Below are 21,610 nucleotides of genomic sequence, written 5' to 3'. Positions count from 1 at the left end.
GACACACTTAGCTTTGTAGGATTGCAATTTTGGAATGCTGATGCACAATTTATACTGATTAGGCTTATTGCGAAAATCTCCAAGGTTATTTCACTTTTTTAGTGCACAATCTAAAGAAAAAATATCTGTTGCAATCATTAAATACATCTGCACTGTTGGGTTAATGAAACAGCTCTGCACTGCAGACAATTCCCTTTCGTTAACATGGTAATCAAATTATCTTAATTTTGAGATCTGTTGAGGACTTATAAAGATCATCTTATTATGCATATAATTTTTTTAAGAACCCTTCCCATTGACTTCAAAGGGAAATTTCTATCTACTGATTGTTGGATAATCTTTTGTCTCCCTTTGTTTAAAAAAAAGTATCATACAGCTCCATATGTAGCAACCAATGCAGTTTCACAGAAACCAGCTGCTTAACAATCAAAGATTACAAACTAGGCAGGATAAAATCTGGAACTAGACATGGAGTTGTGATAAACCTGTTTCGAAGCCAAAGGCAATCTGAAAGGGGGGTTGGCTGCTCCTGCTATGGATGTTCTGTCCCTCATTAAGCTCTGGGTCAACAGGTTTAGCAAGCTTTTTATATTTTCAAAAACCTGCTTGACCAGAGGCGAAAGCGGACAAGACAAATGTGTGCAAATCCTTGAAAGTGGCGCTCTCCAACAAACTGCTTTCAACTCCCTGAAAATTGCTGCTTGCTTCTAAGCCAAGGGCTTTCCCATATGCCAGCTTTCCTTACGGTCGCCAACTCTGGTTTGGGAAATTTGGGGGCAGTGCCTAGGGAGGGGGGAATCTGGGGAGGGGTCTTGCCTAGAATAATTGATATACCACATAGCTTTTGCCCTCTGAAGCTGCCATTTCCTGCAGGGGAAACAATGTCTGTAGTCTGGAGATCAGTTGTAATTCTGGGAGGTCTCCAAGCCTGACCTGGAAGCTGGCAACCCTAAAAGCAGGATGGAATATCTTCAGCACTTTTTGCTTTCTTTGTAGGATGGGACAAGTTTTTATTATAAAGAAGGTAATTCTAGATGGGTCTCTCTTCAGCCCTTGTCACTGGAAAGGCAGTAAAATGTTGGGATTGAGTCAGGTCCTAATGAAGTCAGTGGCGTACTGCTAATGGGGACATGGGGAGCCCATGTCCCTGTGCACCTGCCATGGGGGGGCGCCGGGTCCCTGTGGTGCGGTGACCCGCCCGGCGGATCCCCCAGTGCTGGGGTGTGAGCTGTTCACCACGGCTGCAGGCCAGCTCCTTCCCCCCTAGGAGGCCGAGGAAGGCAGGAGCCGGCACCCTGCTGCTTCCCTGCAGGATGGCCTTTGCAGCTTCCAAAGGTAAGTTGGGGCACGGGGGTGGTGGTGGTGGTGGTGCCCAGAGCAGATGTTGGCCCGGGCGCCATTTCCTTCTGGTACATCTCTGATTGAAGTTTACCTCCTTCAACCTTCTGCTGCTGTTACAGTGCATAAGGTAGCCCAGTATGGCCACCAGGCCTATGGAAGTAGGGGCCATGATGAGAAGAGCTCCCAAGGAAAATGTGGCAGCCATGGACCAACACAGGTACAAGTTGATCCAAACCAGCAGACTTGTGCCCATGTAATTCTGGGCTGGGTTGCGGCGGATGCTGTTTAGGTTTCGTTGCTCAGGGGGAAATGAAGAAATATAGCTGGGTGTCAACCAGTCCGCTGATGACACCCAGTTATATTTGCTGATGGGCAACCAGCCAGGTGTCACCGCGGATATATTATTTTATGGCAGCCATAATGAAATGTCTGAAACAGAGTCGGCTGAAATGACTGGGCCAAGGAGACCTGGCGATGGGATGCCAGTTTCCAGCTCTGGATGGGATGCAATTTGCAAAACACTGGTGGCCACACTGGGCTACCTTATGCATTGTAACAGCAGCAGAAGGTTGAAGGAGGTGAACTTCCAAAGGACCTGACCATTATGTGTCTGGGTGTGATCTGGGATGACTCCCTTTCTGTGGAGGCCTAGGTCACCAATGCAGCCAAGCTGGCATTCTTCCATCTAAACCAGGCTAGGATACCAACTCCCTGTCTTGCACAAACTTAGTCGCAGTGATCTAGGCAGTATTCACTTCCAGAGTAGACTACTACAATTTGCTCTATGCAGGGCTGCCCTAGAGACTGTTCCAGAAGTTTCAACTTGTCCAGAATGCAGTTGTACTAGTCCTTTCAGGGACACTATAGACAGCACATATCCAAACGGTGCTCCATCACCTGCCCTGGCTCCAAGTGGAATACTGGATCAGGTTCAAGGTTCTGGTACTAGCAGCATTCAAAACCCTAAATGGTCTGTGGGATTGCCTTTTCTGATACCCTCCCCCCCCCACCCACCCCCCCAACAACACTGAGTTCTGCAAATAACAACTTACTGGGAGCTCCTGACCCAAGAAAGCTCTGGTTGTTCTCAACGAGAATCAGAGCCTTTTCAGTCCTGGCCCAGGCCAGGTGGAACTCTCTTTCAAATGAGACTTGGGCTATGTGGGACCTGCCACAATTCCACAAGGCCTGTAAGACAGAGCTGTTCCCCAAGGCCTGTAGATGAGGGCAGCAGGAGGTTCCGACTTGACTGGCCTCACATTCTAGCTGTAGCGGAAGAGCGTGACTCATGAAAGCTCGTAACCTGCCAGAAATTTTGTTAGTTTTTTTTAGATGCTACTGGACTCTTTTCTTCTGCTACAGACAAGCACGACTGCCCATCACGATCATATAACATGGGTGGAAAAGAAGGGTCCAGAATTATCTGGAAAAGATTTTTGTATGGTTCACAAGTTTCATTTCCCCATCGTTACAGTTCCAGACTAGCTTGCAAGCCCTTTTGTTATGACAGTTATAAAACTTTAAATGTCTCAATAAAGGAAGCATTGGGTATGCTGGAAACGAATATTCTGGTCAGCTCATCTCCTGTTTATTCCAGATCCGTTCCGGTAAAGTGTGTGATATCATCTTCACTGTGAGGTCAATTCAGGCTATGGGTTTAGAATTTCATTATTGAATTAATATACGTTCAATGCCTTAAAGTTGGCCTCAGTTGACTCCTGACAGAAGCAAGCCGGGGCTTATTTTGGAGGGACGCGTACAGAGGCGTAGGAGGGGTGGGTGGGAAATGGCGCTTGAGGCTTTCCGATCTCAAGTTGCTCTGTCAGCAACAGCTTAGCAGAGAATGAGCATCAAACCTCTCAAAGTTTGAGGTATCCCACCAACTGACTTCCACACGCTTTGGATCATCTAGTATTCACTACTTTCCTACCAAGGCACATCATCTATGGGGTGCTGTGTGGTTTCCGGGTTGTATGGCCGTGTTCTAGCAGCATTCTCTTCTGACATTACACCTGCATCTGTGGCTGGCATCTTCAGAGCACCTGAAGATGCCAGCCACAGATGCAGGCAAAACGTCAGGCGAGAATGCTGCTAGAACACGGCCATACAGCCCGGAAACCACACAGCACCCCAGTGATTCCGGCCATGAAAGTCTTCGACAATACACATCAGCTATGTTGCGGATTATTGTTTCACAAGTCCATGCTAGCTGAGATACTCCCACTTACAAGATGCCTTCAGGAAAATCTTGAAAGATGCCTGCAAATGAAGGCAGGGGCAGCTCTGGAACTCCTTGTAAACAGGAAAGAGCCTTTCCATCTGGTCCAGGAACGGTGGCAGAATCCTGCATAAAGGAAACGTTCAGAGCAATTGAGCTTGTTGCAGTCATGTGCTAATTAACTGTGCGTCATTAAGTCAGAACTGATTCATAGCAACCCCAGAACTATGGGGGTTTAAAGGCAAGAGATGAGTAGAAGGGGGGCTGCCATTGCCTGCATCTACAGAGGAACCCCAGACTTCCTGGGTGGCCTCCCATCCATATATTCATTGCGGTTGATTTTACTTAACTTCTGAAGAGATTGGGCTAAGCTGGGCTTTCAGGTTGCTAGTCATGCAGTGGACATCTGCATGCAACTCCACCTCAGCCAATGCATCTCATCTTCCTCATACAAAAATTCTTTTCTCTGAAACGTTTTCAAAATGTTTCCCTTTTCTGTGCTGTCAAATATGCAACGTTTTATTTCTCCTGCTCTGTCGTCCCCTGACTGGACCCTTCTAGCTCAGCTTCACTTCCTGCTTCTCTGCAGTCTCTGGGCCTTTCCCCATTTACCGTAAGCCCCGCGCTACTTGAGGAGAGTAGCGCGGGGTTCCTCCTCCCTCCCCACGGCAGGGGCGGCCACAGCGCGCGGCATCCCAGGCGCTCTTCTGAACGGCGCCTTTTGACGACCCCGCACAGAGCGCGGGGTCATGGGGATGCCTGGGTGCGCGCCTGGGATGCCGCGCGCTAAGAGCAGCGCGTGGCATAGGGGGGATGGAAGGGAGTGGGGAAAGGCCCTCTGTTCTGAGAAGAATGTCTCTGTTTCTAAAACTTTCCTCTTACAAACTCCCTCTTTCCTTCTTATCTCTGCTTGGCTTCTGTTGCCTCAAAGCTTCTCTTCTCCCCCTTTGTGTTTTTTTTCCAGAGCTAATTCTCCTGAAGGCAAAATGCAGACGCAGGAGAAACATTTCCGAAGCCCCTGTGCTTGACTCAACTTTCCCCCTTTTTTATTTTAGACATCAACTAAGCAACAAAGCTATGGATTAACAAAAAAAAGAAGTCCAAATGTTTGGAGGAGGTGAGTGCAGAGGAACATCATGGTAAACTGTTTTTTTTTTTTAAATTATTGAATTGTTTTATGCAACTTGTTTGAAAAAGGCCCTAATCTAATCTAATTCAGACGGTTCCTTCTTTGGAGGAAGGGCCTATGCTCAAAAGAAACACTGCTTTTACAATGCCAGCAATCTTGAGACTACAGGGTGTGACGAGATCTGTGCCTTTAAGAGTGAGTTGATGGGTGGAGTTAAGAGAACCAGGAAAAGCAGACTTGGGAGACTTCAGCAGACAAGCTGCAGCAAGGAATTGAGTACTTTCTCGTGTGTTAACAGAGAAATGTGAGGAGACCCCACTACAAGCCCATTGTGCAGGCAAGAGTTCCATGCATAATGGGCCAAAGAGTGTGTTGTGGCTCCAAATTCAGCCCCATTTACTGGAGGAAAATCCTACCTAAGTAAGATTTCTTGTGGCCAGAAGCTTCATAATGTAACACTGTGGAAGAAAACAGTCAACAGTGGATTGAAGGCATCTTGACTCTCCTACATTGTACTTGTTAACACAAGAAGTAAAATCATGCAGGTATCCCATCATATACATGTTGGGATGCCAGCCTCCAGGTGAAGTGTTGGGAATCCCCCCAAATTACAGTTCATCTCTAGAAAACAGAGATCAGTTCCGCTGGAGAAAATGGACGCTCTGGAAGGTGGACTCTATGGTATTGTACCCCACTGAGATCCCTGTTCTCCACTGGCCTCATCTCCAAATTTCCAGGAGTTTTCCAACCTGGATTTGGCAACCCTGCCTCCCCATCTCCTACCAGTGGACATGACAACCCAGTTTACATGCCAGACTTTCTCCCTTGCATCCAAAAGAATTACCTCTTGCCATTGGGGCCTTTGAACATCAAGAAAAGACATCAGCTTGCTATTTTCTTGGACCTTTGCAGCATAATTTGAAGACTGGCTTGGCGATTTTGTCTCCTGGGAACAGAAGAAAACGATACACGTGGGGCACAGGCAGTGGAGAGACGAAAGGGTGGAGGGAATCTACCAGTCCATCACAAAAGCGACATAAAAGCAGCCTTCTGATATCCAAGGGCGATTCAGCACACGAGTAAAATAGGTTCAACCCAGTTCCCTGAGAAGGGTACTGACCTAGGTCGAAGCCATTGTTGTTCCCCATGGCAACCAGCTTGATCCCAGCTCAGAGGGCAGAATCATCCTGTGCCTCTTCACCGCTCCGTTCCAACTGGCTACTATTCTACAGCCATGTTCTGTCTATCCCCACACACGTTATTAAAAAAACTGCCACAGGAATGGAGGGACGAAGGTGGCATTTTTTTATTGGCCAGCTGGTACACATGCCTGAAACACTCAGCTGTGATTGGCTGAATGGGGGACTCCTGGCACCAGAGATTCCGCACTTTACTGGAATCGAGCTGAGTGGTTCCCTGAAAAAGTAGTAGTTCCCAACTGGAGTTGGAAATTTGACCATTACATGGGGCGAAGCTGGTACAAAACCACTTCAATCCCAGTGGTTGTTCGGAGCACTTAGGTTGAACGCAGCTCGAACTTAGATCGATAACGCAAGTGCGGAATCGACCCAAGAGTTACCTGCCCCCCAGGGTCAGCTCCCATCTCCAGCAGGCAGGCCATTCCGCATTGGAGCTGATCCTTCCGCAGGGTCAGAAGCGTCCAGACTTCGGGACCGAGGCTGCTCTTTTCCAGGTTCACCACGATGGCAGAATGAGCTACAGCTGCACTCTGCAAAGGCGTTAAACCTGCGAAGGAAAAAGGCGAAGAATGTTACAGTGTATTCAGTCCACTGAAATCAACCGCATTAGCCTGGAGCCACTCTGCAGTGGATTGTATTGAATGGGTCTATACTGCAGACTTAAACTGAATAGTCATTCCCTTTCTACTGTGAACCATGGGAATTGTGATCCTGTAAAGTTAAATGGACTAAAACACAGGTGTCAAACTCGTGGCCCTCCAGATGTTATGGACTACAGTTCCCATCATCCCCTGCCAGCATCATGCTGGTAGGGGATGATAGAAACTGTAGTCCATAACATCTGGAAGGCCATGAGTTTGATACCTATGGACTAAACTGAGGCTGTCATGCTTTGGTCACACCATGAGAAGATAAGATTCACTGGCCAAGACAATAACGCTTGGAAAAGTTGAGGGCAGCAGGAAAGGTAGGAAGACAAAACATGAGATGGATTGGTTTCATAAAGGAAGAATTCTCTCCTGTGAGGAGACTCCAGGTGACTTACAAGCTCCTTTCCCTTCCTCTCCCCACAACAGACACCCTGTGGGGCAGGTGGGGCTGAGAGAGTTCAGAGAGAACTGTGACTGGCCCAAGGTCACCCAGCAGGAACGTAGGAGTGTGGAAACACATCCGGTTCACCAGATAAGCCTCTGCCACTCAGGTGGAGGAGTGGGGAATCAAACCCAGCTCTCCAGATTAGATTCCACCTGCTCTTAACCACGACTACACCATGCTTTTGGTCTGTGATTTGAAAACATGGCAAGTAAAAAATTGTGTTGAGATTACTTTCCAAGCACCGAAAAAAAGCAGGCAGGCTCTAAATCAATCTCCTTTGAGCAACGAACCATGTGATTTTTGCCTCTCCACACTGGCACATGGATAACTGACCTCAGGAACAACTGCCAGTGTGAAGTCTTTTCAGACCTACCCTTGTTGTCAGTTGCGTCCACTTCTAAACGAGTGCCTGCTCTCTGACAATTTTTCAAGACCTGTAATTTTAGAAAGGAAAAGGAAAAACCATGAATGCAGACCCTAAACTGTGGCCGTCGCCCGTAAAACAGCTGTGCTGCGTCTGGACCGAGTCTCACTTTTCAACATTCTCTCAGTGGGCACAATACAAAAGTTTTTTGCAAAGCAGCTGTTTTAGGTTGAGGAATCTATTTTCCTTTAGCTTTTCTAAAGTTCCTGCTGACCTGACAGATGGAGCAGGTTTGTGTTTACAGTTCTCAGCTAAATCCCATGAAGGCCACCCAGGGGCCAGGGGCCAGGGGTCGGTGGTGAGACCTCCCTCAACCTCACCTACTGAATAAGTTGTGCGAACAAGATGGTGAGCAGAGATGCATTCTGCCATAAGGTCTTCAGAAGGGAGAAATGCAATTATAGGTGGCAGTTGGACTGCCTGGAGAAAGATGCTTCATGAGATGCTATCTACCAGCTGGAGTGATTCTTGTGACCGTAGGACTGCTGCTGTCTCTCACAGCAGTCTACCTCACAGTGTTGTTGTGAGGACAAAATCTGGAAATCAGGTATGTGGTCAGCCTGAACTCATTGAAAGAAGGATGGAATAGAATTGTACTCTGTATCTAGAGAGACAGGCTTTATGGTATTATATCTGCTGAGCCCCCCCCCCCCCCCCAAACTCTGCCCTCCCCAGCCTCCACCCACCCGGTATTTCCCAACCCAAAGAAAGCAACCCTGACAGCTTCTCCTCCCTGTCAGGGCTCCACTTACTTCCAGAACTCTGGGGTAGCCCCTTTCTGCACACAGGTGCAACGGAGTCTTCCCGGACTCATCCCTCTTGTTGGCGTTCGCTCCCAGGGATACCAGGTCGCTGACTATAAGGTGGTAGTTCCTTTGAGCTGCTACATGCAGTGCCGTCTATGAAAGAAGGAGAGCGGGAAACAGAATTCAGTGGGGGGGATGAATGAGAGAACAGCATACACGAGGGGCTGTCGATATTTGCCTTGATCAGTGGCCACCATCAGTGAAGGAAGAAGGTTTCCCTTTGGGCCATCTCAAGGGTCATTGACTAATCCTAGCACATCAAACTGGGAGAGGGCGTGGTGCAGAAGTTGGCAACCGTTCCGTGTAAATAACCGCAGCTTGTATCAGATAAGTTTCCGAGTGATATTTCCTCTATAAAAAGAGAGTGTAAACTGCAGGTGAGTAGAAGGCCCCCATCTGATGTTCCCAATGGAATAATTATGAGGACATTCCTAAGCTCACATGGTAGAAAATACCATCAAGCAGAGGCGTAGCAAGGGGGGAAAGTGCCTGGTGAATTGGTGTGTCCTCCGCCCCATCCCGCCCCTGGAACACCCTCGCCACACCCTCACAGGGGTGTGCGCCGGTGTGTCATGTCCCCGTTCCCTTGGAGCTACGCCTCTGCCATCAAGTCACAGCTAACTTACCCTGGACCTTGTACTTTATCAAGTTTTGTGTCTTGGATAGCATCTCTAACTTCTTGTTTTGTTATTAGGGCATTTAATTTTTCTCTTTGTGTTTTGTTTCACTTTGGTCAAATTGGATTTATCCAAATAGTCATTTACCTTTTTTCCTCAGCTGTCTTATTTCTAAACAATTGTCAATAAAATTCCAAAAATTTGTTCATAAGTTTTTTTTATTCCTGATGTCCCGAATCGGTCTCTGCGTTCGGCAGAGGCCAACCTACTGGTGATTCCTGGCCCCTCAATGATACGGCTAGCTTCCACTCGGGCCAGAGCCTTTACAGCTCTGGCCCCCGCCTGGTGGAACGCTCTCCCACCAGCTGTTCAGGCTCTGCGGGATCTGGTTGAGTTCCGCAGGGCCTGTAAGACAGAGCTGTTCCACCGGGCCTTTGGGGAGCCTAGCCGTTGATAGGGGCCCCCTCCCTCTCCTCCCCTCCTCCCCCTCCTTTATTATATCATCAAGTGGATCCACCGCCTCATCCCCCCTCTGGGGCTCTGGGTGAACTTAAGCTGGCGCCATCTTCTTTTATTGTTAGTTTAATGCTAAGTTTAATAATGTTGTATTTTTAATAAGATAGGGTTTATTATTAGAGCCATATTAACTTATATTTATTGGATTTTAATTTATTATTGTGCTCTGTTATATGTTGTTCACCGCCCTGAGCACTTCGGGGGAGGGCGGTCTATAAACCCAATAATAATAATAATAATAATAATAATAATAATAATAATAATAATAATAATAATAACAACAACAACAACAACAACAACAACAACAATAACAACAACAACAACAACAACAACAAACAACAACAATAATAATTTTAATATATTTTTTCTCTTTTTCTTGTCTAATCTTATTTGAGAGTGGTCGGAGAGAAGTATGACTGGCCCAAGGTTACCAGCAGGCTTCATGTGTAGGAGTGGGGAAACAGATCCAGTTCACTTAACAGATCTGAGGGTTCAGCAGTGGTGCTGCCGATCAGGAACTGAAGCTTGCTCCTACCTGCCTCCGTGCATCCTCCTGGTCAATTCTGTCCTGTAGGGCCAGTCTCCAAGCCAGGGCACATGCCAGCGCTCTCTTGCCTTGTGCCACGGCCTTGTGCAGTAGGCTGAAAGAAAAGGTGAGAATTTGTACAAGAGCAGGAAGAAATTCCAGAGAGAAGGAGTATGCCTCAGATAGCAAGGACTCAGTGCAGCTACACAGCCCGGAAAACCCACCAGAACCAATCAGTACAGAATTTTCCAAAATTGTTTTAAATATCTAGATTTTCTCTCTTTCTGCGGCATTTCCATGTTTCATTCATTAAACGGAACCAGCGTGTTAAATATTACCAGCATGGTGTGGTAGCTAAAATGTTGGACTAGGATCTGGGAGACCCGGGTTCAAATCTTACTGGGTGACCTTGGGCCAGTCACACACACTCAGCCTAACCTACCTCACAGGGTTATTGTCAGAGGTGGGATCCAGCAGGTTCTCACAGGTTCCCGAGAGTAGGTTACTAATTATTTGTGTGTGCTGGGAGGGGGTTACTAATTGGTGATTTTGCCACGTGATTTTTGCCTTAGTTACGCCCCTCCTCTCAGCAGCAGCGTGCAGAACTTGAAGCAATTTAGCAGGAGGTGCACCAGATATCCCAGGCTAGCCTGACATCATCAGATCATGGAAGCTGAAGGTTGGTTCTGGGTTGTTGTGGGATCATGGGAGGCCACCAAGGAAGCTCAGGGTTGCCACACAGGGGCCGGCAGTGGCAAACCAGCTCTGAATGCCTCTTGCCTTGATCTCGGTGGCCCAGGCTAACCCAACCGCATCGTCTCTCAGGAGCTAAGCAAGGGTAGCCATGGTTAGCACTGGGATGGGAGGCCACCAAGGAAGTCCAGGGTTTCTACCCAGAGACAGACCATGGCCACCCACCCCTGTGTGTTTCTTGCCTTGACCTCGATGGCTCAGCTGCTAAGCTGGACATTTTTTCCTAGGGTTATTTTCACTTCCCAGTCGGCTCCTGAGCACAGGGCTCCACTCCTTTTGCACGGGGCAAGTTCAACAAGAGTTGTGGTGGGCAACCCTAAGCTAGCACAGAGTGCCACTCCAACAAAAAATCTCAAAAGAATCTAGCAGATGCGTATCGAGGGAAAATGTAGCCTGGTGCAAAATCTGAGTTTTCTGCCCCCGCCCCCCATGGGCGGCCGCCCTCCCCCACCACAGCCAAACAATGTTTTTTGCACCGGGTCTTGAAGTCAGTGTATGGACCCTGGGGGGGGGGGGGGAGGAGGAGGGGTGTGGAAGGCAATTTTCTGCCCCCCCCATGTGACTAAATGGCCGCAGCTTGGGGACATTTGACCCCATATGTCCCCCTGGCTGGTACGCCCCTGGAATCCAGCATTGCAAGTGGAGCATCTCATGTGGTTGGGGGAACTCCATGCTAGCATCAATCCCCACAACACCCTGAGGAACCCAAACACTTCTGTTTTAAAGACAGGACTCTCTTTACAGGCATTCCACATTCCTGGTATTTGCTGACCTCCAGAAGATTCAGGAAACAAATATTTAGATTTGGGGAACAAACATTTGCAGTTTAAATACGCCGAGTCGTATTCACACTGGTCTTGACGTCTGGCTTTCACTTTTAATCCCGATTAATTTGCCCCCTCCTAGTTCCGAGGAAGTGAGCTGTAGACTCATTGTCAATGAACTTGGGTTTCCCACCCAGTTTTATTGCCAGATGATTCAGAAAAAAAAGGAGGAGGACAGAGAGAGAGGAGAAATCTTATCCCTACTTACAGGAGAACAATGATAAACATCAAAACACAAAGAATTTGGTCATGGTAACAATGGTTTGTGGCTTCAAGGAGTGCTAGGAATGCTCAGGCTGACGGCTCAAGGAAGCAGTCATTGGCTACGGGAGGTCCGAGCTCAAATTTCTCTTTATGCATTTAATCACTCAGTGGTTGACTAAGACTGTCCTCTCTCAGTGCTCTCCTCTATAGCATGGGGGTAAAAATAAGGCCAAGTGTAAATATTAGAAAGGCATAGAGTTCCATGCTTTACATGGAGTTGGCTGTTCATTTTGGGGGTCTGTTGTAGAATTTACATGCAGCCACATAGCCATGTGATTTTGCTAGTGGACATAACACCGGTTCCCTGGGTAACTTAAGTCAGAAAAAACAGTGTGCAGGAGAAGGCAGCTGCTGGATTTACCTGTTTGCTGCAGTCAGAAGAAGAATAAGAAGAATTGGGTTTATATCCCCCACTTTCTCTCCTGTAAGGAGAGTCACAGGGGCTTACAGTCTCCTTTCCCTCCCCCCCCTCACAACAAACACCCTGTGAGGAGGGTGGGGCTGAGAGAGATCTGAAGAACTGTGACTAGCCCAAGGTCACCCTGCTGGCATGTGTTGGGGTTTCACAAGCTAATCTGGTTCACCAGATAAAGCCTTCTCAGCTCAAGTGACAGAGTGCGGAATCAAACCCGGTTCTCCAGATTAACGTGCACCTGCTCTTAACCACTACACCACACTGGCTCTCATTAGGGGAAAAGGGCATTTGTAAATCAGGGAGGCAGAAAACTCCTGCTGATTCAAGTGGGCCAGACTGGACGGAAGGGCATCCTTCTTTCTGCCACAAAGACCCCGCCACCACTTCAAAGTGATTCAAAGATGCCACGACAGCCCGATTCTTATCTGGCCTCCTGTGCAGTGGGATGAAGCACTCTTGCCACCCCATCCCAAGAGCTTCCAAGGATTGAAACAACCACAGCGGGGGCTTGAACCAGCATCTCCCAGATACAAGTCCAACACTCTAACCACTCCACTAGCAAATATACTTTCATGCTACCTGTTTTTAAATGCATTTCAAGAACGAGCTCAGAGTTTTTATCCTGAGGCTGCTAAATTGACTGATGGTTATAAGAGAAAATATTGCAGTTTTCCTGCTTTATTGTATTTGTATACTGGTTTTGAATTTTTATTGTATTTTTTAGAGAAGTTTTTTGAGAACTACCACATTGAGGGTCACTCAAGGACTCGGCAGCGGGAAAAGCCAAAAAGGGAACAAGTTTTAGTCAAGAATGTTATCAGTAGCAAACAGACCTGCTCCCGTTTGTATCTGACTCAAACAACCTCTCCTGTGGGATTCTCCTTAGCCGGCTCTCCTCTTGGTAGAGTTGGAAGTGGAACAAAGAAATATTTGAGGTGTCCTGCCCTGCTAAAGCCCCACAGTTTGGCTTCAACTGTCCCCCACCTTGCAAAGCAGTGGAATCGTTTTCCAGAGGGTCCAACTCAATATCTTCTGGCAGATTGCGGCAGTGATGCCCAAACCCTTCAGCAAAACCTTGGAAAGTCCCCATAGACTTTGGGAAAGGATTGTGCCCTTGCACGTGTTGTCTTGCTTCCACGTGTGAGTGTGGCTGCACTGTGAAAGGATCCAGATGCAGCTTCATCACTCTGTCGTCAAAACCATCCAGATGTTTGGACCATCCATGCCAAAATACACCAGAATCTGGTAACGAACAAGGTTGATGGAATTTGGTAGAATCCCAACTGTTCCCTGAGTGGTTTCCGTCTGGCTGTTGGTTGTTCTCAGTTTCCCACCAGTGAGGCTGAAATCGCGGGTGCGCATGATCCCAATGAGACTGAGGCACCCGTAGTTCTAGCTGGGAATGGCTGTTGCTCAGGTCTTCCTCAAGAACTTCCACCAGAATATCTAGGTCCTCCATGCTTTTCATATCTATCGGGGAATTATACCTTTTCTAAAAAAGAGAACAAGAAATTAAAATGGGGCGTGACGTCTCCAGTTCCATCCTTTGCTTAGGAAATACGGGTTATCAAAAGCAAAAAGTATCCCACATACCGACTGGTAACACTTCTGTGAAGTGACTCTTTTTTCCCCTGTGTGAGATGAAGAGAAAAGAGGACATTCAAAACCAACCGAAATATTTGCAATCCATCTAATGTTTGACATAACAATGGTTATAATGATAAGATGTGATTATAATTTTTAGAGGCAGTTACATTTTCAGGAGCCCACACGGAGAAGCGCGTGATGCAGCCGCCCAGCCCAGGACTATAGAATGGCAGGTGAGTCAGATGCTATTCTTAGAGCAAAGATTTCTCAAGATCACAGGTTCTCAAAGGGGCTATTCCTTACCTGGTCTTGCCAGAGTCGCTTTGGTTTCTGCTTTTACTGAGGTCTCCTGATGGTACGGGGGACGGGGGGAGGAGAGAAGGGAGAGAAAGAATGAATTTGAATCATTAGTCTTGATCAGTCAGATAGTTCCAAGTACATGCTGAAAAGTTTGCCAAAGCCGTACAAAATTGACATTACAAAAAAAATGTATCAAAGCATTGGACCAATTGAAGGAGGATGGTCCTAAGCACCAAGCGACCCTTCTCCCAATACATCTACTCCCCTTGTAGACAGCTCTGTTCGGAAACAGACATTTTAACATGTCTTCAGAAGCAGAATAGAACATGATGCGGAAGAGAAGTTTCTTCCTTTTTGACAGTTGCTTGACTTGCAGGTGCTGCTCGGTCAGAGGAGACCAAATCCAGCAGAAAGGACTAATAGACTAAACTGGGATGAAGCAACTTCGTATGTTCCCAGGCAGTGCCGACTCTAGGTTTTGGAAGCTCCGAGAAGGCTATCCCCAGGGGCCCCTTTCTGCCCATCACTAGGTCCCCCTCATGCCTCCCCATCCTTCCAGCTCCTCATACAGGGTTGCTGACCTTTAGAAAGCCATATCCCCAAAAAATAACAAAAGAAGAATCACCAGGGAGTGATAGGGAGTGTAGCTAAAGAAAAAAAACCCACTATGTGGTTCTATTTATATCACAAAATGCATTCAAATCATGCTTCACACTGAAAAATATTATTTAAAACATTCAACAAACGGCTATGTAATTCACTATTAAATATTTACAATCTTCTACTAGTCCAGAGGATTATTCTTTATCACCGGATTAGTAGAAGACTGTAGATATTTGATTTAATAGTGGATTTCCAATCGCATTGCCTTTAAAAATACATATTGTATTCTTAAAATATTCTTATGTATTCTTAAATACATACAGTATTGCCTTTAAGAATACACAGCTTGAGTTTGTTGAATGTGTGAGCTGCACGTGAGCATGGTAGCCCTTTTGTGCAGCTGGCCTTCATCTGTGGTTGAGATAATTAGCGAAGGGGTGTCTTTCGAATCTGCCATCTTAGGCACCAAAAAGCATCAAGCCGGCCCCACATTCCACATGAATGAGCCAGTGGGGACGCATCAAACATCCTGCATTTCCTACGGCTCATTCTCCTTTGGGATGCACAACTTACTTTGCTGCTGTTTGAATCAATTCCTTTGGAGAGCCGTATTTTCTTCAGCAATTCGCGCACTGGCATTTTGACCCTCACACCCATGTACTTCTTTGGAGGAGCACTGGCGGTGAATGCAGTATCTGGAAAAAAAAATGGATAACACACACACACAAAAGATCAATGCTGTTTATAAGGTCATCATACTTTGGCAGGTGCTTTGAGAGAGCAACTCAAAAGCCATCTGAGCGAGACTAGGCAACACACTTTGTTTCTCGCTGGTGGTGGTGTGAGGTCTAGCCAGAGTATTTGCCACAAGTGTTGATCAGTACAAACATCAATTGCACTGCATGGGGTAAACTTGTGTTTTTTTTTAAATTCTCCAGAGCTCTGGAAGACCTAACTTGTACGTCACTGCTAAAGGAAGTCGCAGAAGCCAGTACTTTGAAAAGAGAGCCATAGAGCCAGCTGGCTAGATAGCCCCCATTCTTTCTGTATGGTTTGGAATCAGAACTCTAGAGCCAGTTGATCCTAGAAATCTCCTTCCCTGGGAGAATGACACAAATGTTCTAATAGCTGTGGGCTAACAAGGCTAACTGTTGTGGGATTGGTGAGGGGGAATTTTAAAGTGGTAAATAAACAAATGTGTCACATGAAAAAATAAATGTACCGTGACAGCCGTACTTTCTATAATCCTTCCTATAGGACTCAGATAAGAGCTCACACCTTTGGTCCCACTGGCCCCCTTCCCAATTGGCCATGCTGGCAGGGGCTGGTGGGAATTGTAGTCCATAACATCTGGAGTGCCAAAGGTTCGCCACCACTGCCCTAAGGTGACAGGAGATTTATTCATGTGAAGACAAATGGAAAATTTTGGAGCTGCGGAGATTCAAAATCTGTGCATATTGTCAATTCTCATGCCACGCCTATGTGGCTTCAAAAATACGTCATACAAAACAAAACCAGAGAAGAAAACTGGTTCATAGGAAGCTTCAGCAAATGGTGGACAATTTGGAGAATCACTGAAATGGCAGAAAATGGCGGGTGCAAGAGAAACGAAAATGAGATCTTGTAATCGGGCGGGGGAAATAGGAACATGTTCTGAACTCCGCACAGCAAGCAGGAAATGCTTTGAAAATGTTTTCAGAAAAAAGATTGCCAAATAACCATATCCAAAAGAAACTGTTGGAGGAAGAAATAAAACATTTCCCAAATGTTTTGAGCAAAAAGCTGGGTGGAACTTTTGCAGAAAATGTTTTATGGACCTTCCTCAAAACGTTTTATTTGTGCTGTAGGAAAGGGCCAAGATCATTTGAAAACCATTATGGGATTGGTGAGGTGGAATCATGTGTTGGCAAATGCATGTCATAAGTCTTCTAGATAAACAAATATGTCACATGAAAAAAGAAATGCGTCCGTGAGACCTGCATTTTCTAGAATAAGCCAAAGTTGACAAGAGATTTATCCATGCGAAGACAAACTGAAAGTCATGAGTGGATCAGAGAACAGCCCCTAAATGTTTCTCCAAGTTCCGAGCTGAACATTGTATGCTGTGATTCTCAATTCTCAGAATATATCTGTATCACTGTGCAAACAACTGATTTCACAGCCATTTACTCTCTCTAGGAATAGCTGAGGATGGCAATCCCCTGTAGGTGGCCTAGAAAACCCTACAACAGAGTTCTCTGTGCAAGCCTTTGTGGAAAGGCTACCCAACAAGGATTCTTTGGAAAGAGAAATGACTTAAAAAAATAAATCTGTAATCTGTGAACTGTGTTTTCAATACTGAAATGTCCTCAGCATTGGCCAGATTTTTCCTTCAGTGAAGAATATTTCCATTTCTACAAGGTTATGGTGGCATGTCTTGGGTAGGAAGGAGCGCATGCTTTAGGGCTGTATACTTCAGCTTTAGCCAGCCAGAGCAAAGCCACAAGTTTTTACTTGTGGATTCATGGGAGCTATGCTCTTGGCCCTGGATGCTCGCTGACATCATGGCATTTCTTGGGGTTGTGCCAGGTTCAGAACACTTGGCACTCAAGAGAACCCTCATGAACTATCATACTTGTCTAATCATCCTTTTATTTTTCTGATGGATCCAGAACATGAATCATGTTTATCTCCCTTATGGCTGCAAATCTTTACAGAGGCCTAGAGGTAGCCCAGAATTACAACCAATCTCCAGACTTCAGCGATCAGAACACTTAGAGGAAATGACTGCTTTGGAAACAAGCAGGCTCCATAGCATCATACCCCACAAAGGTCCCTTCCCACCCCAAGCCCTGCCTCCCCATATTTCCCCCCCCCCAATTCTCCAGAAATTTCCCAAACTGGACTTGGCCACCTGAATTTCAGCGCCCATTTTTGATCCAGTAAGGCTGCAGTCCTACGAACATTTTCTTGGGAGTAAGTAATAGTGAAGGGCATACATTTGAGCAAATAGGCATATTATTCATCTGTAAGAGTCTTCTTTTAACATTTCCCTCCATTGTAAGAATCAGGGCCAGTTCACTCATAAGGGGAACTTTTGATGGGGTCATCTAGTTCAGCATCCTTATTTCCACAGTGGGTAAACAGATGTTCACTGGAAGGCCCACAAGTAGGGATCTCAAGCAAAGCCTTTATTGGCATAAACAGAACAACAACAAAAACCCACAGCAAACAATACGGTTTTAAAAGCAAAAAACCAAAACAAAACATCACATAAATACATATTGTTACTGACTGAATTATTTCCATAACAAAGCTTGCAACCTCTTCACAAAAACCAGAATCAGAGTTGTTCAGCAGGAGAAATAGTCTGATCAAATCTGTTAACAGGTTGGAAGAGAGGATATAAATTGACATATTTATATCTAATTTTAGCAAATCTAGTGCAAATCTAGGTCGAGTCCCCACTAGTGTCTTAGCCAGGTTTCAGAACACAAACTAACCAGGTTTGAGGGACGACCTCCCCATTGCTTGCGTGGCAGATTCCATTTCTGGCGCTCGTTCTCCCCATTAATGCGCGTTCTGGCAGGACCTGGTTGCAAGTGGCATAGACCCCATTAACACGGTTCAGAGCTGATCCGAGGGGAGGGATGAGGGTTGAAACCCTGACTCATTTCCCGGCCTGGAGTGTGACGCTGAATTCGGGCAACCAATTAGCACTGCGATGTGCGTGCAGCCTTTCCTTGGTTTCATTTCTGCTTTTGCGATCGGCCAGCAGAAGGGGATGCAAACGTTAAACAGTCAAACATGTAACTTTGAATTGTTAATGGTTTACACAGGTAACAATGAACTGTTTGCACAGTTAAACAGTTAAACATTAAATTTTTACATGCTCTTTTTTATCACGCCCCTACAATGTAAGTTTCTGCAGTGGGAAAAGGTCCCGCCCCATCAAGGCACACCAGCCAATCAGGGGAGACCAGCGAAGCGAAGTCGCCTGGTAGTGGGGATTGCTAAGAGTTCTGCAACCGGGTGTGTCTGCTGTGTGCTTGCTGCGGTGGGGAGGGAGAAACTCCGATGAAGAGGACACGGTTTCACAACGAACAGGTTTGGATCTGCGTGCAAATTTCAAGTGGGGATTCGACCGTAATAGCTGGTGAGCCAATGTTTCAACTTGGTTGGTATTGCAACTACATAACCTTTTAGATTTTTCTAGGTTATTAAACCTGCCATTTAGTAGGGCAGACAGCATGACATTAAATCTAGCAATTGAGAAAGTTCTCCTTGAGCAGGGTTTGTTAGAAAATATAAGTAAACAAGTCGGGAGCATAACAATTGTCTTCATATATTTACTTCATTTATACCCTTTCTCTCTTCCCAATGGGGACTCAATGGGCAATTCCGCACACGAGTAAAATAGGTTCGACCCAGTTCCCTGAGAAGGGTACTGACCTAGGTCGAAGCCATTGTTGTTCCCCACTGCAACCAGCTTGATCCCAGCTCAGAGGGCGGAATCATCCTGTGCCTCTTCACCGCTCCATTCCGATTGGCTACATGTTCCGTCTACCCCCACACACGTTATTAAAAGAACTGCCACAGGAATGGAGGGACGAAGGTGGCGTTTTTTGATTGGCCAGCTGTACGCATGCCCGAAACACACAGCTGTGATTGGCTGAATGGGGAACTCCTGGCACCAGAGATTCCGCACTTTACTGGAATCGAGCTGAGTTCGAGCATGGTTCCCTGAAAAAGTAGTAGTTCCCAACTGGAGTTGGAAATTTGACCGTTACATGGGGCGAAGCTGGTACAAAACCAATGGTTGTGCAGAGCACTTAGGTCGAACGCAGCTCGAACTTAAATCGATAACCCAAGTGCGGAATCGACCAATATTCTCCTCTTCTGCATTTATCCACACAAGAACCCTGCAGCAAAATTGGGCTGGAGGTTCTAAAAAACAGAGCTAGTGACACTGCAATGTCACCTCCAGTTCGGGATTCCCTCTTCCCAAGGTTTCCTGGGAGTTGTAATTCTGGGGCAAGATGAAATGAAAGCTGTGTTTTGGAACTGGAAGTGATGTCATGTGATGCTGATTTTGCCCCCCCCCCCCCATTTTGTTCCCGTTGCTCCAAATTGGGGGAAATTACAACTCCACAATACCGTGCCATCATGTTTGTTAATATGCTCAGAAATTAGATCATGATGACACTCTAGGAATTTCTGAAATCTCTATGGTTTTTATCCGAGAGATTTCAGAAATTCCTAGAGCATCACTGCAACTCTGTGACATCACTTCTGGGTATGTAACAAAATGTTGAAGGGCAAGGAGCCACAACATTCCCATGTCCCACTCCCCAAAGCTTCCAAGATTGCTGGCAAATGGTTGGCAACTCTAGCACCAAATGACAATTTTCAGGATTTGGGGTGGAAACCATTGCAATTGATATAAAATCAATATACGCTTCCAGTGGATTTAGGCCCTGAATGGCTTTAGCCCAGGCTCTGATATTTCTTTGGCTTGAACCTCACAGACCACAATATATTATTTGTACTCCTTGTGCATGTCATTAACCTGGGATGGAGAATGGGAGAGACTCATTGTTGGGTTACATAACCTCTAGGCCAGGCTGAATCACATTGTAATTTGCCAAAATGTGAACAGAACTTCCAGATCCTGTAAAGAAACATCTCAGAGAGTCCATGTCACAGGGAGTATGAACTAAAGATTGCCACACAGGTTTGCATGCATGAATTTATCCTCCTCAGTTTCCCTGCAATGAACAGGAGCTGCCAAGAGAAACACACACACCCACATCCCCGATAAACTGATTGGGAATCAATATCTGTTTTTTTTTTTTGCTGAGTAAAAATATTCAACTGCATCCTGTGATAAAATTCAAATATGCACAGAAGAGTTTGGCCTCACCTCTGGTGCCTGGTAGTTCCAAAGGCTGATTTGGACGTGGATCCCAGTTTGTAGAGTTGGCACTGTTGAATTCAGTTAATCCGGAGGTGGGTAACGATGGACTCTGCTGAAAATAATTTGGGGGGCTGGCTGTTTCCCCTGGTGTAGGGGACCCCTGGCCCCCAGTGTAGCCACAAACCTCCTTATTTGGGCCACTAATGGGCTGAGAACTTGATCCGACCACCTTCTGCAGTGTTTCCATTGTGCAGGTAAAAACATTATTTGTATTCTGTCTCTGTCACCTCCATAAGTCTAATTTCCCCATTGATAACCAAAGCTGCTCTCCACACTTCCACAGCACAGCCGGAATCCCTGCTGAGTCCCAGAGACGTTACTTAGATGGCACCCTGAGATAAGGCTGTTTGTTCCTGCAGGTGAGGAGCGGATGGATCCAGCATCTTCTCTATATATTTGCTCAGCTCAGACTGGGGAAAGTACTCCTGACTGGATGAGATTCATAGGGATGATTTTGCAGTCAGACGCTGGAAGCTGCCTGTGGGTGTATCAACAGCTGGTTCTCTGCCGAGTTTTTTTAAGGCCAGGTAAAGGTTCAGTGATGTCAGCTGTCACTGAATTAGCCACACCCTCTTTTCCAAGGAAAGAGAGATTAGGAAGGAAGAGAGGGAGAGACGTAATGGGGATAGGATGGTAACTATTCCAGGATAAGATTAAAGAACAGCATGCAGTTGGATTGAGCTGGGTGTCAGTGGAAAGAGGCAGGTGGCAGGGTTAAATCTGCTAAGTTTTGATCCCTGGATTTCTTCCTTACAAAATGAACCAGAATGCCTCCTGGGATTTGGGGCATTAGAACAAAACTAGAAGCTAGTTTGTAGACTTTATCAACTTCAATCTTCATCTCATTCTCTGGGGTCGATTATGCACAAGGGGCTGCTGCATGGGGAGGGGGAATATCTGTTGCAGCAAGATTTCTTGAACAGATGTATTTCCTCAAGCCCCGTTTCAACTTTCCATTCTCTCTGAGAATCCAGAGTGATTACTTGGCTGGATCAGTTCCTGGGAAAACCACGTCAGAGCCATCCTTAAAAAGAAGC

The 21,610-nt window shown here is 46.2% G+C and overlaps 1 protein-coding gene across 1 annotated transcript; it reads right to left on the bottom strand.

Annotated features, from left to right (window-relative positions):
- Nucleotides 1-3,487: 3,487 nt before the first annotated feature.
- LOC125442044 (NF-kappa-B inhibitor zeta-like) lies at nucleotides 3,488-20,945 on the bottom strand. Its single transcript, XM_048513146.1, has 11 exons — nucleotides 20,520-20,945; nucleotides 15,191-15,312; nucleotides 14,018-14,063; nucleotides 13,721-13,758; nucleotides 12,961-13,619; nucleotides 9,881-9,986; nucleotides 8,159-8,305; nucleotides 7,356-7,416; nucleotides 6,268-6,434; nucleotides 5,533-5,634; nucleotides 3,488-3,685 (listed from the first exon to the last, which is right to left on the bottom strand). The coding sequence occupies exons 1-11, from the start codon at nucleotides 20,758-20,760 to the stop codon at nucleotides 3,566-3,568; spliced, it is 1,809 nt and encodes a 602-aa protein (XP_048369103.1). The 5' UTR covers nucleotides 20,761-20,945; the 3' UTR covers nucleotides 3,488-3,565.
- Between the last annotated feature and the right edge of the window lie 665 nt (nucleotides 20,946-21,610).

This window comes from Sphaerodactylus townsendi, linkage group LG12 (assembly GCF_021028975.2).
Source record: "Sphaerodactylus townsendi isolate TG3544 linkage group LG12, MPM_Stown_v2.3, whole genome shotgun sequence".
NCBI lineage: Eukaryota > Metazoa > Chordata > Lepidosauria > Squamata > Sphaerodactylidae > Sphaerodactylus > Sphaerodactylus townsendi.
The sequence above is the reverse complement of the archived record's forward strand: the minus strand, read 5'-3'. Positions and strand labels throughout refer to the sequence as shown.

What these genes read in the sequence shown, in the direction of transcription:
- LOC125442044 (XM_048513146.1), bottom strand. Translation starts at nt 20,760, where the DNA reads ATGGAAACACTGCAGAAGGTGGTCGGATCAAGTTCTCAGCCCATTAGT. An exon ending in AGGAGGATGCACGGAGGCAG is followed by an intron (nt 8,306 to 9,880) that starts GTAGGAGCAAGC and finishes CTTCTTTCATAG; the next exon opens with ACGGCACTGCATGTAGCAGC. An exon ending in GAGCTGACCCTGGGGGGCAG is followed by an intron (nt 5,635 to 6,267) that starts GTAACTCTTGGG and finishes TTCTGTTCCCAG; the next exon opens with GAGACAAAATCGCCAAGCCA.